The sequence below is a fragment of the Pseudopodoces humilis genome, chromosome 23 (genome assembly GCF_049639895.1).
Source record: "Pseudopodoces humilis isolate 2021_Gansu_Grassland_sample_001 chromosome 23, ASM4963989v1, whole genome shotgun sequence".
NCBI lineage: Eukaryota > Metazoa > Chordata > Aves > Passeriformes > Paridae > Pseudopodoces > Pseudopodoces humilis.
In genome coordinates, this window is record NC_142222.1 from 3,687,366 (window position 1) to 3,709,888 (window position 22,523).

The following is a 22,523-nucleotide window of genomic DNA, read 5'->3' on the forward strand; positions in this document are numbered from 1 at the left end:
GTGGTTTATCAAGTCAGTCACAAACAGAGAAAACACTATTTCATGTTCTGATGAATGGGTTGTTTGGGCAAGGTTTCTGTGAGACAGGTAGAGAGGCACTGAATATTGTGGGTTTTGCATTACAGGGAGATTCATGGCTCTCCAGAGCAGCAGATCCTGTGCCAAGGTCCAGTGGTTTGTTCTGGCAGTAATGTGCAACTGAGCTTACTCCCAACACAATTCCTGCGAGGGGAGCCAAGGACAAGTGTGCTCAGCTCTGTTGTACCAAACGTGGTTAAATGCTGCTGGCAGGAAGAAGAGGATGAGCCCAATCCTAGATCCTGACCTCCAGCTGTGCTCTTTGAGCCCTCTTAAAATATCTGGCATTGCACACCCAACCATGAAACACCAACTGAACGTGCTGCCTTGTAGAACAGTGACCTGAGCACTGCCAAACCCTGGGCTCCTGGGGCTCAGGGGATCCGTAGGTGAGAGGGTGAAAATTTATCTTCTGGAATCTGTAAAGGAGCAAGAAAATCACAGAAGCATCGAGGTAAACACATCCCAGAGCCGGCAGGCGGATAGGTGACGAATCCATTCAAGAATTGGAGTGCAACAGTACCACGGCAGCACCGGAGCCCTGCTGGATGTTCAGATGTCAGACACAGATGAATCACCACTACTATTATTTTCCTGGATTCCACTTCCCTCCGGGGATTCGCCTCCCAACACTCACGTAGGGAACAGCAGCAGCCCCAACCTGCTGCTTTCAAGTGCGAGAACTGCCCCGGCTGCTTTGTTCAGAGGGAAACCGATTGAAAGGGATCCCACGTTGTGAGCGGCGCTGGGAGATGGCAGCGGCACCCTGGAGCTGTCCCCGCGCCTTGGCAGGAGCCCTCCAGCCCCGTACGTGCTGTTCCTTCTGTCGCTGCCGTCCCGGGGGAGCGGAGTTGTCGCTTCGGAGGCCGAGCTCTTCCTGCAGCCCCTGTGATCTCTTCTGAGCAGGCTCCGGCTGCTCCGAGGACTTCCTGAGCGAGCTCTGCCTTCACACCTCCAGTGCTCTTGGCCCAGCCACAAAGAGCTGGAGAGGAGCCCCACTAACACATCCCTGCTCACACACCCAGCCAGGGCCCGGCCCGAGCTCTGAGCACAAAGAAAAGCTCCCGAGCCGGCGAGAGCTGAGATGGTTCTTGCTGGTCCCGCAGTCAGATTTGCCAGCTCAGACGCTCCTCAGCAACCTCCACAACAATTTTTCCTCTCGAAGCTCACAGAGTTAAAGAACAAGCACTGAAGCGGGAGTATCTCTGCTGAAAAGGGACACAGATTTCGTCTGGCTATCAAAAATAAAGGTGGATGCCATATAAGAAGTTCATCTCTCTTGCTGCTTCAAGCACATCATCACATCGGCTTTGGCAGCCCTGCATCGACCTGTGAGTGCTGCAGTAGTGGGCAGGGCTCTCTCTGGAGTGGTGCAGGGCATCAGCCCAGCACTGGTGGCTTTGCAAACAGAGGAGCTGCCATCCATCCCTTCCCATGGAGGGCAGCTCCACCCCAAAACTGCCCACGACATGAGGGAATGGGAAATCAGGAGAGACAGAGGCATTGCCACCAACCCGGCAGCGCTGGCACCGCCTCCCATCCCCATCCCCATCCCGACTCAAGTCTCCCCTGGTACTTGTGAGCTGTTTTCCTGGACAAGACACAGCTTGTCCTGAGCCTGACTCCAAGAAAGGATTCCCAAGACACAACACAACCCCTAAACCACAGAGCAGGTACAAAAACCCTCTTCAAAACGCTACTACCATCGACAGGCTGAACTGCTTGGTCTGCCCAAGCCAGGTGAAAGGAATGTATGTTTATGATAACTTGCAGGCAGTGACACCTCTGCATGTTTATTGCCCACATTGTGCTGAGCATTAGCACATCAAAGACTCCTGATGAGCCCTGAATTAAATGATGAGAAGAAAGGCCCAAGGTGAGATCTGTAGATGTAGGGCTGCAGGCGTTTTGCTGGGAGAGATGGAAAGTAAAGAGTGAAATTCCAGGGAAAGCTATTTCCATACTGGAGATTTCAATCATTTGGCAAAACCCTTGGAAACCCAAACAGAAAAACTACGTTAAGATTGTTAAGATTGTAAACTTCGGATGAGCAAACTTGGATTTTCCTAGTCCCCATGGTCATTGCCAGATAATATGTGTATTATCCTGGGATCTCAAACTGGTGCTTTAAATTAACTGCAAGAACTCATCTCACAACAATGCAGGTGTGTAAATTCTTTAGAAATTGTTTCATTAGAAAGCAAAGAAGTCACCACAGGACTGAAAAAAAAAAAAATAAATCATTAACGACTCCACCAAAGCGGTTGAATTAAAAAGGAAGGATTTTGGCTGAGTGGAGGCCAAGGTATGAGAACGTCATTTTGAAGAAACTTTTCATTTTTCCTCTGTGTTTGGTTTTGTGTACTAACCAGCTTCTGGGGTGGAAAGCCAAGTGCCTCTTCCAGCAGGATTTGTGAAACAAAGCTGCTGCTCAAGCCCCTTAGTGCTGAGCCCTCACGGGGCTCCCAGCAGGTACTGGGCCCAGTGTCTCCTTTATGCTGGTGGAGCTGGTACAGCCAATTTCCCGGAGAAATCAATGGGAAGCATTGTGTTCCCAGGCCAACATCAGCTCCGGAGAAGCTGGACAGGCACTGATGCCCTTTGCAATTCAAAGAACCCGTGTTTGCTTCATTCAGAGCTGAGCTGCTTCCTGGGCAGAACCAGGAGTTCATACTCTGAGAACTTGCTGAGTGTCCTCTTCACTCCCATCAACACTTCACAGCAAAAGGAGAAGTGGTTCTGCTCCCTGCTGAGCCCTGACATCAGGGAAATGAATCCTCATCCTGAGCCTTTAAAGCAATTCAGGTTCATGTACAGATGTGACATTTTGAGCTCCAAATGAATGCAATGAAAGGTCTTGAACGGGTGCAACACAACTGCTTTGAATATGGAATTATGCTCAAATACTAGAGAAAAGCAAGATTTAGTTCAAATCCCTCAGCTGGCTTTCTCTATGCAAGATGAGCTCATGATTTATAAATACCTGTTATTACTATTATTGAGATTATCTGTGGCTGTCAGAGAACTTAGACAGAAACCTGTGGTGTTCCAGGTCCCAGCCAGAGCTCTGAAAACCACTTTTGATCCCCAAATATAGGGCTCCTTTCACAGGCAGGGCCAGGCAGGTCACTCAGGGGTTAAAGAGCAGCTTAGCTGTGGTGAAGGGAAACTGCAGAATACACACAAAAATACAAATGAGCAAATGCAGGGGCAGGACCAACCTTCCTGTGCACAGGCAGCTGCCAGCAAACACTGAATCTGCACTCAAAACCTGTCTGAACCCCAGTGTGGTTATAACACAGCCCCTGTTGGACTGCTCCATGAGAGATGAGGATTTTGTTCTCTCCATGCTCTACAACCACTGGCAAAAGGAAACCTGGTGCTGTTAAAGCCCAAGAACTTGGTTATTGTGGTTTCCATCCTTTCAAGACTCAGAAACCCCCTGAGCTCAGTCCCTCTGAAAGCAATGTCTAATTACAGCTGAAGGGAAGAACTGGCCTGCACTATCCCATGGCATATTATTTATTATCAGTATTGTTAACCCCTCTGCAAGCCTCAGACAGAATTCTCCCTTCCCAGAAGGGCTCTCCAGGGCTGAGCTCTGCAGAGATTACTATTTATTAATAAAATGCATTATTATTTATGGATAAATTATTTTTATTCAGACACATTCGGGTTGCCTGGGCTGAACACTTTCACGGTTTTCACTGGACCTGACCTGGTTGTAATTCAAATTTGGGTAAGGAAAGTAACAAATGTTTTATAACTGAAAAAAACCCAAGAAAAGTCATGGTTGCAGCCTTACTTGCCATGAGTTTCATCCTGTTGGGAGAATGTTGGGAATGTCCTGACAAATCGCTCACCTGGGGAGTTCCTTTGTCTCCCTGATTAGAGCCTGGGAGTGGCTTCCTGTGAGAGAAAGGATGAACTAACCGAGGAGGCAAAAGTTACAACACATCAAGGTGGAACACAGGTTTAAACTGCTATAATTATTTTTCTTTTAAATTTAATTTAATTCTAATTCTTTTTCTTTTAAACCAAGAGAAGTTATAACAGGAGCACTGCACAGGTGAGCGGCTGTGTGGAACAGGTTAAGAAAGGCATTTGCTCACACATTAATTCTCTTAATCTTACTTTAACCAGCTTAAACTCTTGCTGAGGGGTGAGAATGAAGCCTCGGTCACCGCTGTGTATTTAAGAGGGGACAACAGTTCACTTTCTGGATATGTGAATAACGTTTACCCACGCTGGCATTTTACAGCTTCATTTTCTACCTGTTATGCTCAATAAAACCAGTGACTCCACACCATCTGACTCTCCTGGGTGACATTTACTCTAGGGTCCTGCTCCATTCCAGTATCAAACTGAATAATTCTGTGAGGCTTCAGCCACCTGGTTCTGACCTTTGCAGCCCATCTGGAAGACTCTATTCTACTCACATTGCTCATGCTTCTCTTCCATCTGTTCTGGTTTCCACCTTTCACCACTCAGGAAGAAAATTCTTCTTTCCACGCCAATCCACGTTCTCCAAGCATCAGGAGTCACTTGGCACTAAAAGCACACAGAGCCACAAAGCAGCCCTGGATCTTGTCCTCTCACCCCACCTACAACCACCCACCAATCACCCTGAGAAAACACCGGCCTCAGCTTTCATTTTCATTTTAGTTTGCTGAACCAAACCTATCCATGGCTATCACTCACTGGCCATCTCCACAGAGAATCCAACTTTCCCCACATAGAAATCAAAGCACCAGGAGTGTATTCTGAAAAGAGACAGCAGAGCCTGGGAGCATCATTTAATGTCTGGCATTAAAAAATCCAAGGCTGAAACACAATACTTAGGTAGGGAAAGGCAAAGTAGTTTGGGTTATGTAAATGACAACTTTTCCCACAGGGTTTTCACCTGCCCAGCTGGACACAAACACACCTGAGAGGCCTGAAGAGTTTTAAATGCCCACTTATTTTAACATCCCGTTTTCTTTTCTGACTCAGCAGATTGATTGTTCTGGTATTTCTGCCACCACCTTTGTGAGACAAAAGCAGCCTCTGTGACAGTGTTCTGGAATTTATCTCAGCCCCTTTGAAAACTCTGTGAGTAGAGGGGATGGTGGCTGGAGAAAACTCCAAGGGATATTTCTGGCACTGTGCACATACTGCTCACCCTCTGCAATGTTCTGTCACTGTCTTCCAAGTGCTTTGAACTCTGGGAGCTTCAACCTCACCTTCCAGATTGCTCAGGGCCCCATCCAAACTGGCCTTGAACTCTTCCAGGGATGGGAGATACTTTGGATTTTGTGTTGTGTGTAGGTAACTGAAATATTTCAACAAACCTCAGAAACAGAAAAAGATTTATTAGAAATATTACACAGATTTTTGCATCATACATTTTAATAATGTTAATATTTAAATATTAGCATGTTCAAATCTGCAATGCTTAGTATGCACACTCTAATGCGCTCTTTGTATAAATTAGATTACAATGTAACATCTGTACCCAGGGAAAGCTAGAACTGTCAGAGGTGATCATCCCATATGACAAACTCAAGCCTGGACCAAGAGTCAATTAAAACATTGTGTCCAGCACTGCCCAATGGGACTTGGCACACATTCAAGTCAAAAATGGAGAGACCATCAGTTGAGGAAAAAGAAGTTACTTGCAGTTCAGTGAGAAGCTGGTTCTGTACCGTGTTGGTGAACGAGCATCGATGGCACTGGAGTTGGTACAAACCAACATAGCTGAGCATAGTAGAACTTATTGCTGGGTTTAAAAATGCTTTAATGCTCCATGCCCTGAGTCTTTTTAGGCAAAAAGCCCTCTTGTGACAGGAAAATGCATAATCTCATCCCATACAGACCCTGCCTGTGATCAGATGCACAAGGCTCAGCTTTGCCAAGAGCTGGCCCAGTCAGATCCTTGCTGCTGGTACCCCCAGCACAGCAGGATGAGGGAGGTATGGACAAACCAACAAGCCCATGCTCATGTGGTCATTGCCAAAGAAGGGGGAAAGTCAGGGAACCAAAATGTGGATTTTTGAGGAGTTCCAGGTCAGGAATCCAACTGGGAAGAACCAACCGTTCTGCCCCTGAGCACTTGGTTCGGTCAGAAAACTTGCACAGAACTGGCTGCGCATACAAAACAAGAGAGAAAATCTGTAAAAACCAACTTCAAATCACAGAGAGAAAACTGCCAAAACTTAAAGGGACCCTGCATAAGCCCAAAATCCCTCTGCTTAGCACGGCTGCCTTGCTGCAGCGCAGGAAGAACCAGGAAGTCTTTGTCCCCTTGGTGTTGCCTCGACTGTCACAGGCACGGGAAGGGGAGCCTGGCAAAGGCAGCCAACTGTGCTGTGTCCTCTCCTCATCTGCTGAGACCCCCAGGCTGCACTCTTAGGAGGAAAGCCCCGCAAGGTGACAGTCCACACAGACTCTCTGATGTCCTTTGCTGTCACAAAGAGCCCCAGGTGTGTCTGTCCTCTGTCCCTCTCCTCACATGCTGGGCTCTCCCTCAGTCTCACCAGGAACTTTCTGAAAAAGCTCCTCAGCCCTTCTAGGAAACCTCCTCACAGGGCTGACTCTGAGCCCGCTCTTCACACCTCTGTACCTTCCCAAGCCATGGAACAATTTGTACCTTCTCTGTCTCACCCAAAATTCCAGGAGCCAGACTGCACCTCCCACACTTGAATCTCCTTTCCTCTCCACCACTACAGTACAACAGACACACGTTGCCATATCCCTCCATGGAATGTCACCAAAACCCCCTTCCTAAGCCTTCTTCTCACGTGCTCATCCCAAATCAGCTGTTTGGGTCCCTGCAGTCCCACAGACTCCCCAGGTACACCCAGAGGCAGGGGCAGGTGGTGCCGGTGAGTGACAATTTAGGGAGAAAGGGACAAAATTTATTTGCCTGCACACCAGGGAAAGATCCATTACTCCTAAGAGGCAAAGTCAGAAAGGATTTAGGCAAACCTACTGTACAATACTATCCTTGTGGTATCATCACATCCAGGACATTTTCAGAGAATTCTCAGAACTTCTATAAAGACTATCCATATATCCTCTTGCTTAACTTAATTAAGTTCCCTAACTTTAAAGGCAGCTTGAACTTTAATTTTGCAGCTCCAATCTGAGATGTCTCACAAGGGCCTGTAGAGTCTCAGAAAACCTGCAGCATCTCATGTAGGATAAATTTAAATTCATATTGAAATTTTAAGGCAGCGTGAAAAAACAACAGCAACTCGTAAAAATCTGTGTCTAGAAATGTAACTGTGCAATGTTGAAAACTAAGAAACACTTCCCCCACCCCAATATTTTAACAGTTGAATGGACAAATAAACAATATCCTTAATTTAAAAAAATAATCTGGAAAACAATGTCTCAAAGTATCAAAATGAGATGTTTTGCAGGTTTGAGGATAGAACAGTAACACTGAAGAAAAAGTTAAACCAAGTATCTTATTCCCTGCTACAACTCTGTGTTCTAACTCCTAGCTAAGTAAAAAAAATTAGGAATACACCACTAGAATTGGGCAGATTTAGTGTTTGGTCTATGCTACTGGGGAGAGCAAGCTGCAAAGAGATGGCAGAAACATTGCTTTGCACAAATCATTTGGAAAGAAAAAAGCTGCTGCATCCCACAGAATGGTCTGTAAGGGTAAAGTGAGCCTTGGAGAGGCAGAGCAGTGTCAGAAGAACCCTGGGAACAGAGGATGCTCACACAGGAGGTAACACACATCCAGCAGACACTGAGCCACACTGGACACCCTTCCAGTGACCACAGGGTTAAAATTCCCTTTTTTAACATCGTTTACTCTGATTTAGAGATGTTTACCAGACACTGGGAATTAGAAGTGTTTTTCTCATCCCTGCAAGTGCCCAATCCAAAGCCCACTGAGGAATATGGAATTTTTTTGTGCTGACTTCACTCCAGCTTTGAACTACAGCTCGTTGGAGAGAACTGGGATCCCTGCCAAGGGACACCTCCAGGGAAAAGAGCTGCTGCATCCATGAGGCAATGGCTCTGCTGTAAGTGCCTCAAGGAACTCTGCTCAGCAGCGTTTTCCATCTTATCCTGTATTTGAGAACATGAAGAGCAGCTCATCTTGGGTTGTCCATGGACACCAGGGTGTGCTGAGAAATCCTGGAGAGTGAATTCCATCTAGAAAGGGCTCCCCTGCAAGTGGAGCAACTGCCCTGTGACAGCACTCACAGCTGCTTTCTCACAGTGCAGGATGACACCCAGTGTGCAGGAGCACTGCCAGTGCACTCCCCTGTCCATTTTTATCATACAGCCTCTCCAAATACTGCAACTGGACTTTCCCAGAAGCAGTGGATTAGAACAGATTTCAGAATAAAACCAAGAGGAAATGATGATTTTCTCCTCCCCCAGAACAGGCACACGTTGCCTTCCTCCAGCATCCTCTCTGTTCAAAGCACTCCCTGACCCTGGGATCCACCATCTATTCCTGAAGCTTGTATTCTGCTGTGAGAACACCAAGTTTGAAACACGTGTTTATTAATTAAAAAGTATTACAAAGTAAAATCAAATCAAACAACAAAGCACTATGGGGAACCAGAGGCTGAGATCAGCTACTTGCAAAGCCCTTGAAAGCCTGAAACCAATTTTGTTCTGTGAAATCTCGTTTCCATTTGATGAGCCTTTTTTCCAGGAGGTAGGAGCAGTGAGCACTATTATTTTTTGCAAGAGAGAAACGATCCCTAGCTCCCTAGGAATAATGTCCACAAAGTATCAGGGTTAAACACAGTAACTAAACACCAACTTTCTCCTACCAGCATGCCCTAAAGCAGCCAGGCAGCCTTTACATGCTCTCCCAGACCTGCTCCTAGAACAAATCCAGCAGCTTCTGGATGCTTCCATCCTTGGAGACAAACACAAAAATTAACTTCATCAGGTGAAATGACGGAAACAAAATAATGGACATTGAACAGTGTCTATCAGACATTTTCCTAACAGTACCACTGAGGTGGGAAGGTGCTCTCTGGTGCCTGATTTCCATGGCACAGACTGGTTCCAGTTATGTTGTTTGTAATTTGTGAAGTTGCACCTTCCTGCATCAGTCATGACTGATACACGACTGTGTTCCTTTACAGTGTAACATCATTTCCAAGCATGTACCAGTGCCCTATGGGCTGTATTTCATGGCCCAGGGCACAGGCTGTCTCTAGATTCCTGTCTCCAGGCAGCAATGACATAGCTGTGCTGACCAGACAGGAGCAACACAGGAGGAAGAAGTTACTCCACTCAATCCACAAAAATATGAGATATGACTATACTGCTCACCTGATTACTGGCACCTTCCAAACTAAAGCTATTAAATTGCATTTGCAATGTTCCTGTGATAACTGTGCCTGCACAGTCAGCTGGGAAACCAAGCTCTGGCTACCCAGAGTAATCAAGTAATGAAGCTGGAGTAATAAACCTATTTTTCCTCAGAGAGATTATTTCTGTTTGAGTTGAAATGAAGTCCCAGCACCTAGCAGGATCTTTCAGAGTTATTTCACTAACTGGCGATGAACACAGAGGGTGGTTTCTGAGTTAAAAATGATCCTGTTACCATCCTGCTGGTTATGCTATGAGTAAATTAGTGCAGTTATGGGGTGAGATGTGTGAGAGTAACTCAGGTTAAGGTTCTACAACTTAAGTGCATCTGTCAAGGAGTTTTATAAAATATATGGAGGCAAGAAAAACAACATGTACTTGGGATGAGTTAAGCATGTTTTGGCAAGAAGAGCATTTTTGTGAGATTTTCTATTAATAGTAATCTCCCAGCCTCTGAGTGCCAGCATAGTTCACATTGACTTAAAACTTCATTGTGTAGCAGGTGTCCTGTCAAGGCAAATGTTGTTAGCCCAAGGGATCCTCTTCAAAAATATCCCATGTGTGCTTGAAATCGCTTTGCCACTTCCACGTGGGAGTAAACTTACCAATGGATTTGGTTTACAAAGGTGGACAACAGGGAATTATTTGGTTGCAGTCCCAGATGGAATCAAAACTACGGAAGAGCTTCCTTTCACACTAAGAGCTTAGGTTGGTTGTGGAAGAGGAGTAAGCAGGTTTTTAAAGTGATCGAGTGCATCTGTAGCATTCTTTGTTTTCTTCCCCACTTCTGTCCACCTCTTGCTCTGCAGCTCAGGTCTCAAAGTACTTGTAGATCTGGGCCACGTACTGCATGACGCTCTGCCAGTCGGGCCGGTCCGTGTACATCATCTCGCTGAGCTCCTGCACGGACACAGCAGCACGCTCAGGTAACCCCACCACGGCTCTCTGAGCCCACTCAACACTTCTGCTTCCACTCCAGAGCCCCTTAAAGCCACACACCTAAAGGACCATTGGAACAATCCAGTGGCCAAGTGCAATTCTGAAATTTGTTAATGCATTCTACAAGCTACAATATTTCTTCTGTCTGCAATCAAAGATCAGTTCTCTAAATAACTTCATTTAAGCTGATGCTTCTTTGCTTCTCAATCTAGCTCATGAACCCCATAATAGTTTTCTCTTCATAATAAACTTCTCTCTCCCTTGTCATACAGTTGATTTTGGAAAAGGTTTTTTGAACAGTTTAACATCTTTCTGTTTCTTAAAGCACTAAAAGAAATGGAAACAAAATGGTGTGACCATTAATGTAATGGTGTAATGGTGTAATATGGGAAGTCTGTCCATAAAATTATGAATAATCAGGAGCTGTCATCCAAGTGAAGGACATAATCCATACCCTCATTTCAATACTGAATGACCTTCAGCAGTTCTTCCAAATTATATTTATTCTGTGATTTTACAAATTCTTTCTGGAAGTTCTCCTACACCATGGGCTTCCTGATGGTGGTGCAGCCTGCCCCAGCACTGTGTGACACTTGGATTGCAAGGTCATTGACTGGCCACATGGCAACAGGGAAAGGTGTTGGAATGGTGTCTGCAGCAAATGTCCCCTTGCTAAAATGTTACTCACCAGACTGGGTTTGATGCCCACACTTTCAGCAGCTTGAAATGCCAACAGCAGATTTCTCTTCTGTAAAAATAAAAGTCCAAAAGGATTAACATCAAGCCAGTATTCCTGAACCTTTCCTTCCATCTGGTTACCCAGTAAGTTTAAATGAGCAGGTGTATTTGAAAACTAAACCCCTGGATTCCATACCTGCATGCAGACTCTTTTTTGAGTCTCAGTCTTTTTCGAGTCTTACTCACTCACAAGTTCTCTGTCTTTGAATAGCTCATGTACTTCTGCCTGAGTGACACCCTCTGGTTTTGACAAATAGGTTGTGAAACTGGTTACAACTGGGGAAAACCCCACTGAAGTTCTGTCTTTACTATGAGTGAAAAGTTTCTGCAGAGGTTTTAATTAAGGCATTCTTGCACATAATGTAACTCTTACTGTAATAGATACTGCCTTTGTGTTTATTTGAAGCACTCACTGGACTCAGCCAACTTGCCACTGACTCTTCACCCAGCAGTCCCTGCATTTCTCTCTGGGAGTTCACTGTTGGTTTCCTTCCCCTTTTCATCCATCCTGCTTACTGTGACTTCTGCAAATGTATGACATAACTTACTTTGTCCTGGCTGTTGAGCTCCTGGTAAGGAATATGTGCAGGTAAATAGGTGTGCAGGAGAGCACAGAAGGCTAGCCCATCACTCCAGCTGCTGCTGAAGTTGGTAATATCAATATTCTGTAAGAAAAAACATGAGCCATCCTTGAACAGCGCTACACAACAAAAAAAAAAAATATCTCCAAACAATAGTTTTTATGCAGCCATGGAACAAAAGCCCCAGAGCTGAGTTAGAAACACCTGTGGTGACCACTGCCACCTTTGGAGGGAGGTAAAGAAGAAAAATATGGAAAGAAATAGTCTAATAGAGTTGGGAATTTATATGTACAGAAATAATCTTCCTTCCCTTGTTCCTAGACACTTGGATTGTTCTTTGCCAGCCACATCTGTTACTATAAGGCTGCACTCAGGTGCACAGAGCAAGCCCAGTTCCCCTGTTCATGACAGCTGAGGTCCAGAACCATGGGGGTTACAGTGACTACAGAAACAGAAAATGGTAATTTAAAGTCAGCCATCTGCAGAGAACTCCTTTAAAATACAAGATTTCTGGGGATCCACAGTTCATTCAGGGATGCTCTCATGGGGCACAGCTGCAGTTAAAACAGGCCCATGGCCCAGTTCTGCTCCTGTGAACAAGGTGACCTTTCTGATGCTCCTGTTTGCACTGCCTGGCTGTACCAGCACACTAAAGAATTCCCATGACTAAGTCTTGCTGCTGTAGTAACAGCTGTAGTTGCAAATAGCAGCTAAAAACAGAACAGTGAACTGATACAGAGCAAGAGCTGCTGGAGCAGGGAGGCCCCAGGACACGATGGAGCTCTCCCACACTCCAGCAGGTGTGGAGTCACCTCCAACTCTTTTCAGCAGCCACATCTTCCTGTGTGCTCAGCTTCAGTTCACACTCCCTGCCCCTGCATTTTCTTTATTTAGCTTTTTCCTGGCTTCTTTCAAGATTCCCCCAAAGATAAGGCTTTTACTGCATCTCTCATACAACAGTCCATGCAGACACACCAAAACCCAGACAGGAATTATTTCAGTATCTGCTCCTTGTTTCTGATGCCTTGCTGATTAGTTATCCAGCCCAGACTTGGTCCAGTCAGACAGGATTTCCAATTAGAAAGAAATGTCCATAACTAAATATGATTCAAATTGAAGCAGTAGAGAATATTACATGTTAAAATCCTTTGGCTGTAATAAATCTACAACTCTAGTAGGCTCAGAAAGCAGCTGACATCCCCACACTGCATCAGCCACCATGTTGTACTGGGCTCTATTAACATCTGTCAGTGGAGAGAATACAAAAATGAGGCACTGGCTGAACACCATCATGAGAAAAAAAAATAAATTTTGCTCTGAAAGCTGCCTTGGCATTGCCTATTCCATAAAGTTGCAACATGGAAGTCCAACTTGGTGTGTATGGAATTGGCTGAGCTGGATTATTCTGCTTTCTTGAAGTTTCAGACAAACAATTTCCTTTCTATTTATCAATCTGCAGTTAGTGGGAAAGGACTGACTGCCAAGTTACAGAAGTGTTTTTACTGAGGCCAATATGTTTTATCAGCAAATAGCCTATCATCAAATGCCAATATTCTCATTTTATACTGTAGGATAGAAATGGAAAATGGAGGTTGTTCCTCCCCTTTCCCAAAGTCCATGGAAACAGGAACAAACAGAACCTTAGTCAAGCAACAGGACTAGACAAAAAGGCAAGGCTTGTTTGTGTGGGAACACTGTATCTACCCTCATTTTCATGATGCTATTATGAGACATGTGAGATACAAAACTGCTCCTTCACACAGTATTTCACTATCCCAGCACCAGTTTACACCTAAAACTCTTCTCCTCTTCCCAAATCACAGTATCTACACATAAGAAGTGCTCAAGTCTACATAAAAACTAGGCTCAAAAAGCTTTACCTCCCCAACAGTATTGTCCAGCCACTCATCCTCAGTAACTTTTGGATCTAAGTCTTACAAACAAGCAAAAGTTCAAGGATGGGATTCTGCTGTCCATATTTGAACCACAGATGAAATCTGCTGCAAAGTGGTTTGCCACAATCAACAGCCAAAATGAACTCAAATCTGAATTTTTGTCCTAAATGCAAACCCAAAATGAACATTCAAGAGGTCAGCTCAAAGTACAATAAAAAATACCTAGGCATATTCAAGCCCACTTAGTTCCCTTTTTACATCTAACAAGAATCAATGAATTTTGGGATTTTTTTTCCTCTAAATAAATGCATTTCTATTTCATATACGGTACAAACCCCTTTCCCTGGCACTTCATCTTGGCTTCTGTGTTAGATACTTTTCAGTTTGAGATAGAAGGACATGGTAAATGAAAAGTGATCTGTGTTTTGCTACACTGCAGCTTTATTTGTAGTACCTCCCCACTCCACCACACCAAGAGGAATTAAGTCAAAATAGAGACAACTCTGATTTCTCAGAAGATCTCTGGCTCCCTTGAAGCCATTAAAAAAAAAAAAAAAAAGGAAAACAATAAAACAATTTAGGGAATGAACACCTCGGAAACTATTCCCTTCTCTTGATTATTTTGGCAGCTGAACCCGTCTCAGTCTTGCTACCACACCTCTCTCCCTATTCCCCAACACACAGTCCCTGAATATATGGGAGCTATTTGTGTCCATGCTGGCTGTTAATGCACAATCCCAAGCTGCAGGAGGCTGATTTCTGTGTCCTGGTGTGCTCACAGCAGGACCCCCATCCTGAGCTCTGAAAAACTGCACGTGGCTTCTCGTGAGACACCCAGAAAGGATGGCAGCACTCAGGGGAAGATGAACCCTCAGAATGAGTGCAGGGAGAAATGGGAAAAAGGAGCAGGGGTTCAGATCAAACTGAGTTGCAGCATTCAGCAGAAAGGGGTGGAAAATGAGCTGCCCTATGGCCACAGTACATCCTGTGGTCACTGGTACCCCAGGGTCTGTCCTCAGCACTCCCAGTGTCACCAAGCAGTGAAAACACTTAATTCTCCTCGAGCTCACAAGTGAACTCCTCTGCATGCACTTGGACTGTTCAGAGACTAGGATCTGGATGCACACAGGGAGCACAGCTATCCAAGTACCAAAGTGCCCAGTATGGTCTGTTTCTATGAACATTAAAGTAAAAAAAAAAAAAAAATTAAAAAAAGAAATATCCAGGCAATGTTATTTGGATAACAAATGGACAATCTAGGATATTGATGTCAGGTCAAGCCTAGAAGACACAAAACACCTGGAAGTGATTGACCTTAGCCCCCCATCCCAGGAGCAGGACCTTTCCTGAAGATAACAGAACCCTCAGTAGACACCCAGGGAAATCTGTGTAATCTGTTCTCACTAAAAACAATTCTTTGTTTGTCTGAGGAAAAAAACACCACCCCATTAGATTTCACTCGATCTTTGACTCCAAGCAAAAAGCAACAATGGCATCATGCACTCTTCATTGCAGTCTGAGGACATTAAAATCCTGACACAAGATATTCCCACTATGCACATGTTACTGTGCCCACAGCAATGGCTCTGTGAGTCATAACTTTCTCCCTGAGACCCAGAATTATTAATTACAGACATGAATCAGCTTGAAGCTAGCCTGGAACTCTGAGGAAGAAAGCCTGCAAGAAATACAACCTGAGCATCATTATTCCCACCCCTCCCTCAGCATCCTGCCTCCTCCAACTTATTGGTATGGAATGGCACACCAGGAATCTGTCAGAGTGGCTGATCATGGAGGTTCAGCCCATACAGAATATAAAGTTAAATACTTTAAAATAAATCTATTGAATAAATAAAAGTGAATTGCTTTGTTTTTAAGAGCAGCTCTTCCTCAAGTGGCTCAGCTTCCTCCAGCTCATCACTACCCAGGCACCCACAGCTCCTCTTGAGCAGCTCAGTGGTTTTATGTGGATAAATTTAAACATGCCTGAAGAGAAGCCACAGCTCTGCACATCTGAACTCTGACCTTTCTAATGCAAAATGGATCAAGGTAACTTGACAGGCAACTTCCAAAGAGGACCCAAACCTACTCATCTTTAACAACAGCTGCACAAAACTGCAGATCTAATTTGATTTATTACACCCTAACTGGCTGAGGCCAGGTTAAACTGGTTTGGGTTCAGGGATTCTATTCAGGAATATTCTATTCAAAGGAATCTTCAGGCTCTCACTGGGCAAGTTCTAAACACTTCCTAAGCAGCAACATGAGGGAAGGATGGCTCTTTTGAGTATGACAGAGCCTTCTCAACAAACACAACACTCCAGTTCATCTGAAATGCTCCAGCAAAGATATGAACCATCTGGGCAATCTACTGGAACTATGGGAGAATGAGAAGTGTGGTCAAGTCCAGTTAACAGGGATGAAAGGCATGAATGCCTGAAATTAAAGGCTGCCTGGATTCTTCTGTAATTGCAGGGTGCACCCAGATGACAATTGCACACAGCTATTTTCAATGGGGAATTGCAAGTCTGAAGTGATTTGTACATCACATTTAGTCCATCTACTACCAGGAACCTTTATGAATTCTCTTACCAACCTTTTTCTCTTAAATGGAATACAGAATTAAGTAATACCTTTTGATATAAAGAGATCAAAACAACAATGCTGTGTATCGAATGGAGATTAAGTGGGTAGCCAGGACTAGGAAGGAAGCCAGGTGACCTCCTATCCTCCAGCCTGTATTAATATCCCTGGTTTGAATGGCTCACCCAACCACAGTCTCCATAAGAATTGCTTTAAATTTCTTTGAAATGTTGTGTTTCTATCCCATAATCTATATTTCTAATGCTTCTCTTAGCATGTCAGCCATGCATCCTATTGCTGATTACTCATGCATGGAACAGCAGAGCTCAGATCACAAAATAGTCTGAAAATGCAGTTAAATCATGTCATAACAGCACTAGGAACTGAAAAGGGACTGATGCCAGCTCTTTAAAAAGTCATGCCATTTACTGCATTTCTTTTTATAAAGAATCCCTGCTTCCCATCACATTATTTGGTTCTGTTTTCTCCTTCCTCCACTGCTGCCACAGGTGCTGCTTTGGGTTTGCCATTCATTATTTGCTTCAGTAAGTGTGAATTAATGAGCCCTTTAGCAAAGACAAGATATTAGAGGATTTATGGCTGTATTTTTTATTTTTTTCAAAAGTATCAAACATCAATTTGCTACAGAATTCACATAGAACAGAGACATTTAAGTAGAGGAAATTTTAAAAGGATAGTATGCAACCTACATAAAGATGTTTCAGCTCCCAAATATTTCAGTCTCAAAAACGAGAGAAGATACAAAAAGTCAGGCAGATCTAATTTTCATATATTAACTTTCATACTTGAGGCAGACTGGCAAGAATAGGTAGAAAGATGCTCTCTAAAATTCTGTGTTTAAAACAAGCTCATCTGGATAGGAGTTGTCCTACAGAGATTGTTCAGAGTAAATTGTAAAGCCATTCTAAAACAATCTGTACACTCTTCAAACTCAGCTCTGTCTTCCTGTGTTTCAGGACCTCTTCAAGGCAGCTTAGTTCTGATATTGTGGTTCCAAGGGAGAGGTGGTGCTGAAATAGCTGAAGCTTTAATGAGAATAAAAAATGAACGTAGTAGCAAATGGGAGGGAGTTAAGGTAATACCGATAAAGCAATTATGTAGCCTCTCACTTCCTTTGCTTGTAAGGCAAGATTCTACTGACACTGAAAACATCCCTCCAGCCACACAGTGAGTAACCAACCTGTCTAAGGAGCCAAACATTGGTGGCCTTTAATTGCTCATTTTATTTGCATTTTTATATATAAAGATCGACTTTTTATAATGAAAAAAAGTTCTAGTGAACAAGAGCTGAGAGTAGCTGCTGGCACAGCATATAACACACAGAGGATGAATTTGAACTTTTCCTAGCAAATAATCTGAGTTGCTTTGAATGCAAATCACCCCATGACAACATCCTCATTACTAAAAGTCACCTACTTCAAAGGTCTCACTAAAGGTCAGTAAAATTACAGGGGTTTGTACATATTCCTCAGTTTGGGTCTTAATTTATTGCTATGCACGAGAGAGAGAGAGAAAATCTATAAAGCCAAGTTCACAGGGAGCTGGTTGGTTGTTAAACATACAGGACCAAATGAGAGCTGGTCTAAGCAGAAGCAATTTTATGGATGTGTCTGGGTCATTTCAGAGATAAGGTAATGGGGACAAGAGATATTTATCAAGTGTGACTGATAATTCTGTAATTTCCAGAGTCACATTCCATGAGAAGGCAGAGCAGGAGTCAGTTCTGTCTGCAGAGGCAGACTGAGGTGGATTACACAGCAAGACCAGGGACTGAGGAGTTCTCCCTCTTGTAATAATCCAATTAGACATTGATGAGTTCTGGGTTTTGTTCTGCATGTCTCTTTTCAGCCTAAATTCCCCTTGTTATGCTCCCTTGCTGAAAGGCAACTCCCTACTTGCCACACAACTGCCATGTCCATGTTTTCTCACCAGCTCCTATAAATGACACCAGTGCTGAATGCCACAGAGAAGAAACAGACTGGGCTGTGTCCCTTCATTCCCAAGGCTGCAGCAGTGAAGATGCAGCAGCACAACTCAAGGACCACACAGATTCTCTGGGGAAGAGGGGAGGGAGAGAGGGTTGGAGGAATTAGCTCCACTCTGTGTCCAAGACAGCAGCACAGCTACTTCCTGCCTGGAGCCCTGGTGTAGAATTGCTAATGACCACACTGGCTGCTCCCACAGCTCTTTTTAATTATCTGTATTGAGAATTCAGAGATTAGGCATGTCCTGGAATTCCTGGGTGGAGGGGCAGGCTGCAGACTGCAGCAGGCTCAGGGTGGAGGATGGAAACAAGGTGGGGACCGGTCCTACCAGCAAAGGTTACTGGTGGACCAGCAGCAAGGCCCAGCTGCCTGCCAGTTAAATTCCCAGTTTGGAGTTGTTCCAGCTGGTGACCAATCAATTAAATGTTTTCACTGAGTGTCAGTGCATCCAGGCAACACAAGGGAAGTGTCTTGGACTTTGGGATGAACAGAATGTAAATGCCATTTTTTAAAAATTACCCAGCAGGATAGAAAGTTATGCATGAGAGAGCTGCATTTATTTTATCCCTCCAATCAAGAGACTTGAATTTGTTTACAGGATAAAGCCCTCTATGTGAAAAAAGGTAGAGCTTGGCTCAAGTTATTTGACTCCACTGGGGAAGCACGTTTGTGCACTGGCATCACTGAGAACGGGTAATTACATTGGTAATCAACTTGGTTATTCCTCACATGCCATGATTTGGCTGCTGCATTTTAATTCCAGACACCAGCCCTGGGTCCAGCTGGGACATACAGAGAAACTGCATGTACACATTCAGCCATAAGTACTTTTATTTAGGAAAAGAGTGCTTTTTCCTGCTTGCTCAGAAGACTTTGATTCTGGGGAAAAAATGGGACCATCTTGACATTTTCAGCCTGCATTTTCATGAATTAAAATATCTCAAGATTTCCTTTTTTATCAGAGTATCTTTCCAAATATTACTGAAGTTTATATCAAATTACATGACTCTGTGATCTACATTTTAACTGTTAGGAAGATCAAGGCAATGCTATAATAATGTAAGATTACCAAGGTCACAAAGATGGTCCATAGGAGACTTGGGAGCAAAATTCCTGACCAATGTATTGTCAATTTTTATTTAAACACAGGATAATCTCTTCTATCTCAAGAGCTATTAGCAAAGCTCCTTTCAACTTTTGTACAGATAGGAAAAGTCAACATCCTCCTCTTCATCAAAGATTGGAGAAAAACAGAGAGAGACAGGAATTTCATCCACTTCTCAGGAGCTCACAGAATATACTAACAACTTCCTGGGAAAAACCCATTGCTCATATATCCTGCTCTAAATGTCAAAATGCAATAAGTGCCTTGGACACAGAGCTCTCTAAGCTTGTGCAGCCTCTCAGGACAGAAGAGCTGGTGCTGGGACTTCAGGGGACATGTCACTGTCCACTAGAGCAAACCTGACTGCATCACTGGTGTGACTCAATGCTTTTTCCTGCTGGCTCAGCAGCCTCTCAGGCATCAGGGAAATCTCCCCAGTCCTGCCCAGAGCAGAGACTCTGCCATGAACACTGCTCAGAATGAATGGATGGCTGCCATGCAAATCTGGAGGGGTTTTGTGCAGTGTTTTTCTTCACCCATATCACACAGCCTAGGAGTTATTTGTTTTGCTGTTAATCTTCACAAGACCACAGTACTGCAGGAATTGCAGCCTTCCCAGGCTGCACATAAACTGTGCAGGACAGCAGATGGGATTTAGTTCCTTGCTTGGAAAATTAAACCTGTTCATCTGCTCCTCAATGCTGTTCTGAATTAGGCAATGCCACTGCCACTGCCTACATCCTTTTCTTGACCACTGAAATATTTAGATAGAAACCCAATTAGTTTAGACAGAAACCTGAGAGAGACTGAAACATTTTGGGAATGTACTGAAGCAGTTTTAGGCTACTTACTGACAAACACACAATGTAATGTAGAAAGTGTACATCTGGTAATTGAGAAACCACTGGGTTCTCTCCTGTATTTCCTTAGGACATGGCACAGCTGTGCTGGGATTCTCAAGGCTTTAAAACTAAGCTCCATTTTATATGGTCAAAGGAAGTATTTGAGCAAGCCAAATCCCAGGTATATTCTGACCAGGTTCAGAGGGTTGATCCTGGTTTTTGTCCCATTTAGCTCTAATTCTGGTGAAGAATCAACTTTTCTGGAAATGGTAGCCTCAGTACTGACCCTGAGGACTTATGAGTGGTAGCACTTATATTTTATTTTTTTTATTTTATTTTTACATTATTTACACAGCTCTGTTTACTCTCTACAGTCCAAGATAGTCCCAGTGAGGTAAAGTGCTCAGCTGACACTTAGAAAAGATTAATGCTTAAATAGACAGAGAATGTCAACTGCTCACACTAATGACATACAAAGAAGTAACAGACTTCTTATTTGTAAGCATAACCCTTATTTTCCAGAATAAAGAAGAAGCCTTCAAATATGGATGTATTAAAGTAAAATTGGCCATGAAGGAGGTTTGGGATCTCCTATAAAACGGGTCCTCACAAACTGCAGCCCCAGGAATGCACCTGTTTGGTGCATCAGCAGTCCAAAAATTGCCATCCTGGCTGTGTGTCCCAGCAGGGTCCATCTCCCAAAGGAGAATGGTCCCATGACCACCTGACCAAAGGGAATATGTTAAGTCCATCTTTGTGTCACACTTAATCCATGCTGGATCTCATCCAGCCAGTAAACCAGGCAAAAAAGCATCAGAAAAAGCAGGGGCTAACAGCATGGAATAGGGCTTGAGAACAAGGTGGATTTGGAGGAAATGCTGCCTGGCCTAAAGAGAAAAGGAATGTGAATTCCTGTGAGAAAAAGAAAGCCACAAATTCGTAAACAAAAAGCTGATATTAGTCTGAGTTTAAATTGAACACAAAAGAATAAAGAGCTTAATATTACATCTACTGCCAAATCACCAGTCAAGCAGTCTCTTGCTGTAATTACTTGACAAACAGAAAATATTGCAACAGCTTTATTTTCCTCCCTAAGCTTTTGTATCTCTGCTCCATGAAGACCTGCCTCAATCCACAGCTGATGCACTGACACTCCCATAGTCATGGAGGTGATACCATGCAATGCTTGAAAGCACAGATCAAGAATACATGAAATACAAACGTTTTCAGAGGTACAGCTGCTATTTCCCTTTATCAGTTCTAGGACATTCCCTGTCTGCTCCTGTTCAGCATTCTTCTGCTTAAAAAAACCACACAGCTTTACTGCAAGGGATGGTGGATCTTCAACAAGTGGTGGGTCCCAAACAGGTCCTGTTAAACCAAACATCACTTTGAGCAAAAGAATAACCACAAAAATGTATTGGAGGAAAGAGCAGTCTCAGATCCTCTTTTCCTCTGGGCCACAGGAAGGGTGTGTAGTGGTCGAAGAGAGCATGAAAATAGTTCCATATTCATTAACATGGTGGCAATTCCTTCTCCTCTCTAGAGAGAGCATGCGTGGCAGAAACAACAATCCTCAGTTCTAATGATCATGGGTTAAGTGCCTCTTAAAGTTCAGTGTTTTCACAATACATCTGTGGATAGCAATAGACTTAATCTAGAGAGGTTTGGCCCCTTGACAAATGGTCTCCACAGAGAGCAAAGAGAATCAGGGCACTTAAATTACACCACAGTCACTAATGACATGATTATGGAAGGTGATAATGCAACAAGAATTACTCTCAGCAGCTTCCAGGAGTTCCAGCTCACAGGAACCAAGCCTGTTAGAAAAGAGGCACCCAATTCCTGCTTCACACTGCTACTAGGATGTATCATCTTTTTAAATAGATTAAAAAAAACCACAAGACAACAGGGAATAAGCTATTTTAACACAAATAGCTTACTCTCAGCAGGCTTCGTGGTTTGAAGGATTTGTGGTAAATGAGTTTCAGAGCCACAAAAGCATTTCTCAAGCCTGGTCACCTCATGGCCCTACATTACACACCATGATGTCAACGAACTCAGAGAGGCAGAAGGAACAGCCTGCGTATCTAGCAGAAAAGAGCCTGTGCCAGTGCACAATTCTTATAGGGAACCATACATTTGTTTTCTTTTTTAAGGTGGAGACTCCACCAGGAAGTTTTGCAGAAAGACACTGAGCCCAAAGCCTGATTTCACCACAATTCTTGTTACTACTGAGACTTTTTAGCACCTCCCCTGCATAGGCCAAAATACCAGATAACATTCATCTGGGCACCAAAACATGGTAATTGAAATAATATGATTGATCACACCACAATTTTGCAATCCCACTTTCATATTCTTTTCTCCTAGTCATTAAACTGAACTACTTTATTTTCACACCAGTGATTCTGTTTCCA

General features: G+C 43.8%; 1 protein-coding gene across 4 annotated transcripts in view; it reads right to left on the minus strand.

The window, feature by feature from the left end:
* Nucleotides 1–5,409: 5,409 nt before the first annotated feature.
* SPECC1 (sperm antigen with calponin homology and coiled-coil domains 1) overlaps nucleotides 5,410–22,523 on the minus strand; it is an 87,417-nt gene continuing 70,303 nt past the window's right edge. For all 4 annotated transcript variants that reach the window (XM_088066043.1, XM_014254970.2, XM_088066044.1 and 1 more), the window contains 3 exons: nucleotides 11,640–11,756; nucleotides 11,042–11,101; nucleotides 5,410–10,314 (listed from right to left, as the gene is read on the minus strand). In XM_088066043.1, the coding sequence (XP_087922169.1) occupies nucleotides 10,225–10,314; nucleotides 11,042–11,101; nucleotides 11,640–11,756 (267 nt within the window). In that variant the 3' untranslated portion in view covers nucleotides 5,410–10,224. The remainder of the gene's footprint in view (nucleotides 10,315–11,041; nucleotides 11,102–11,639; nucleotides 11,757–22,523) is intronic.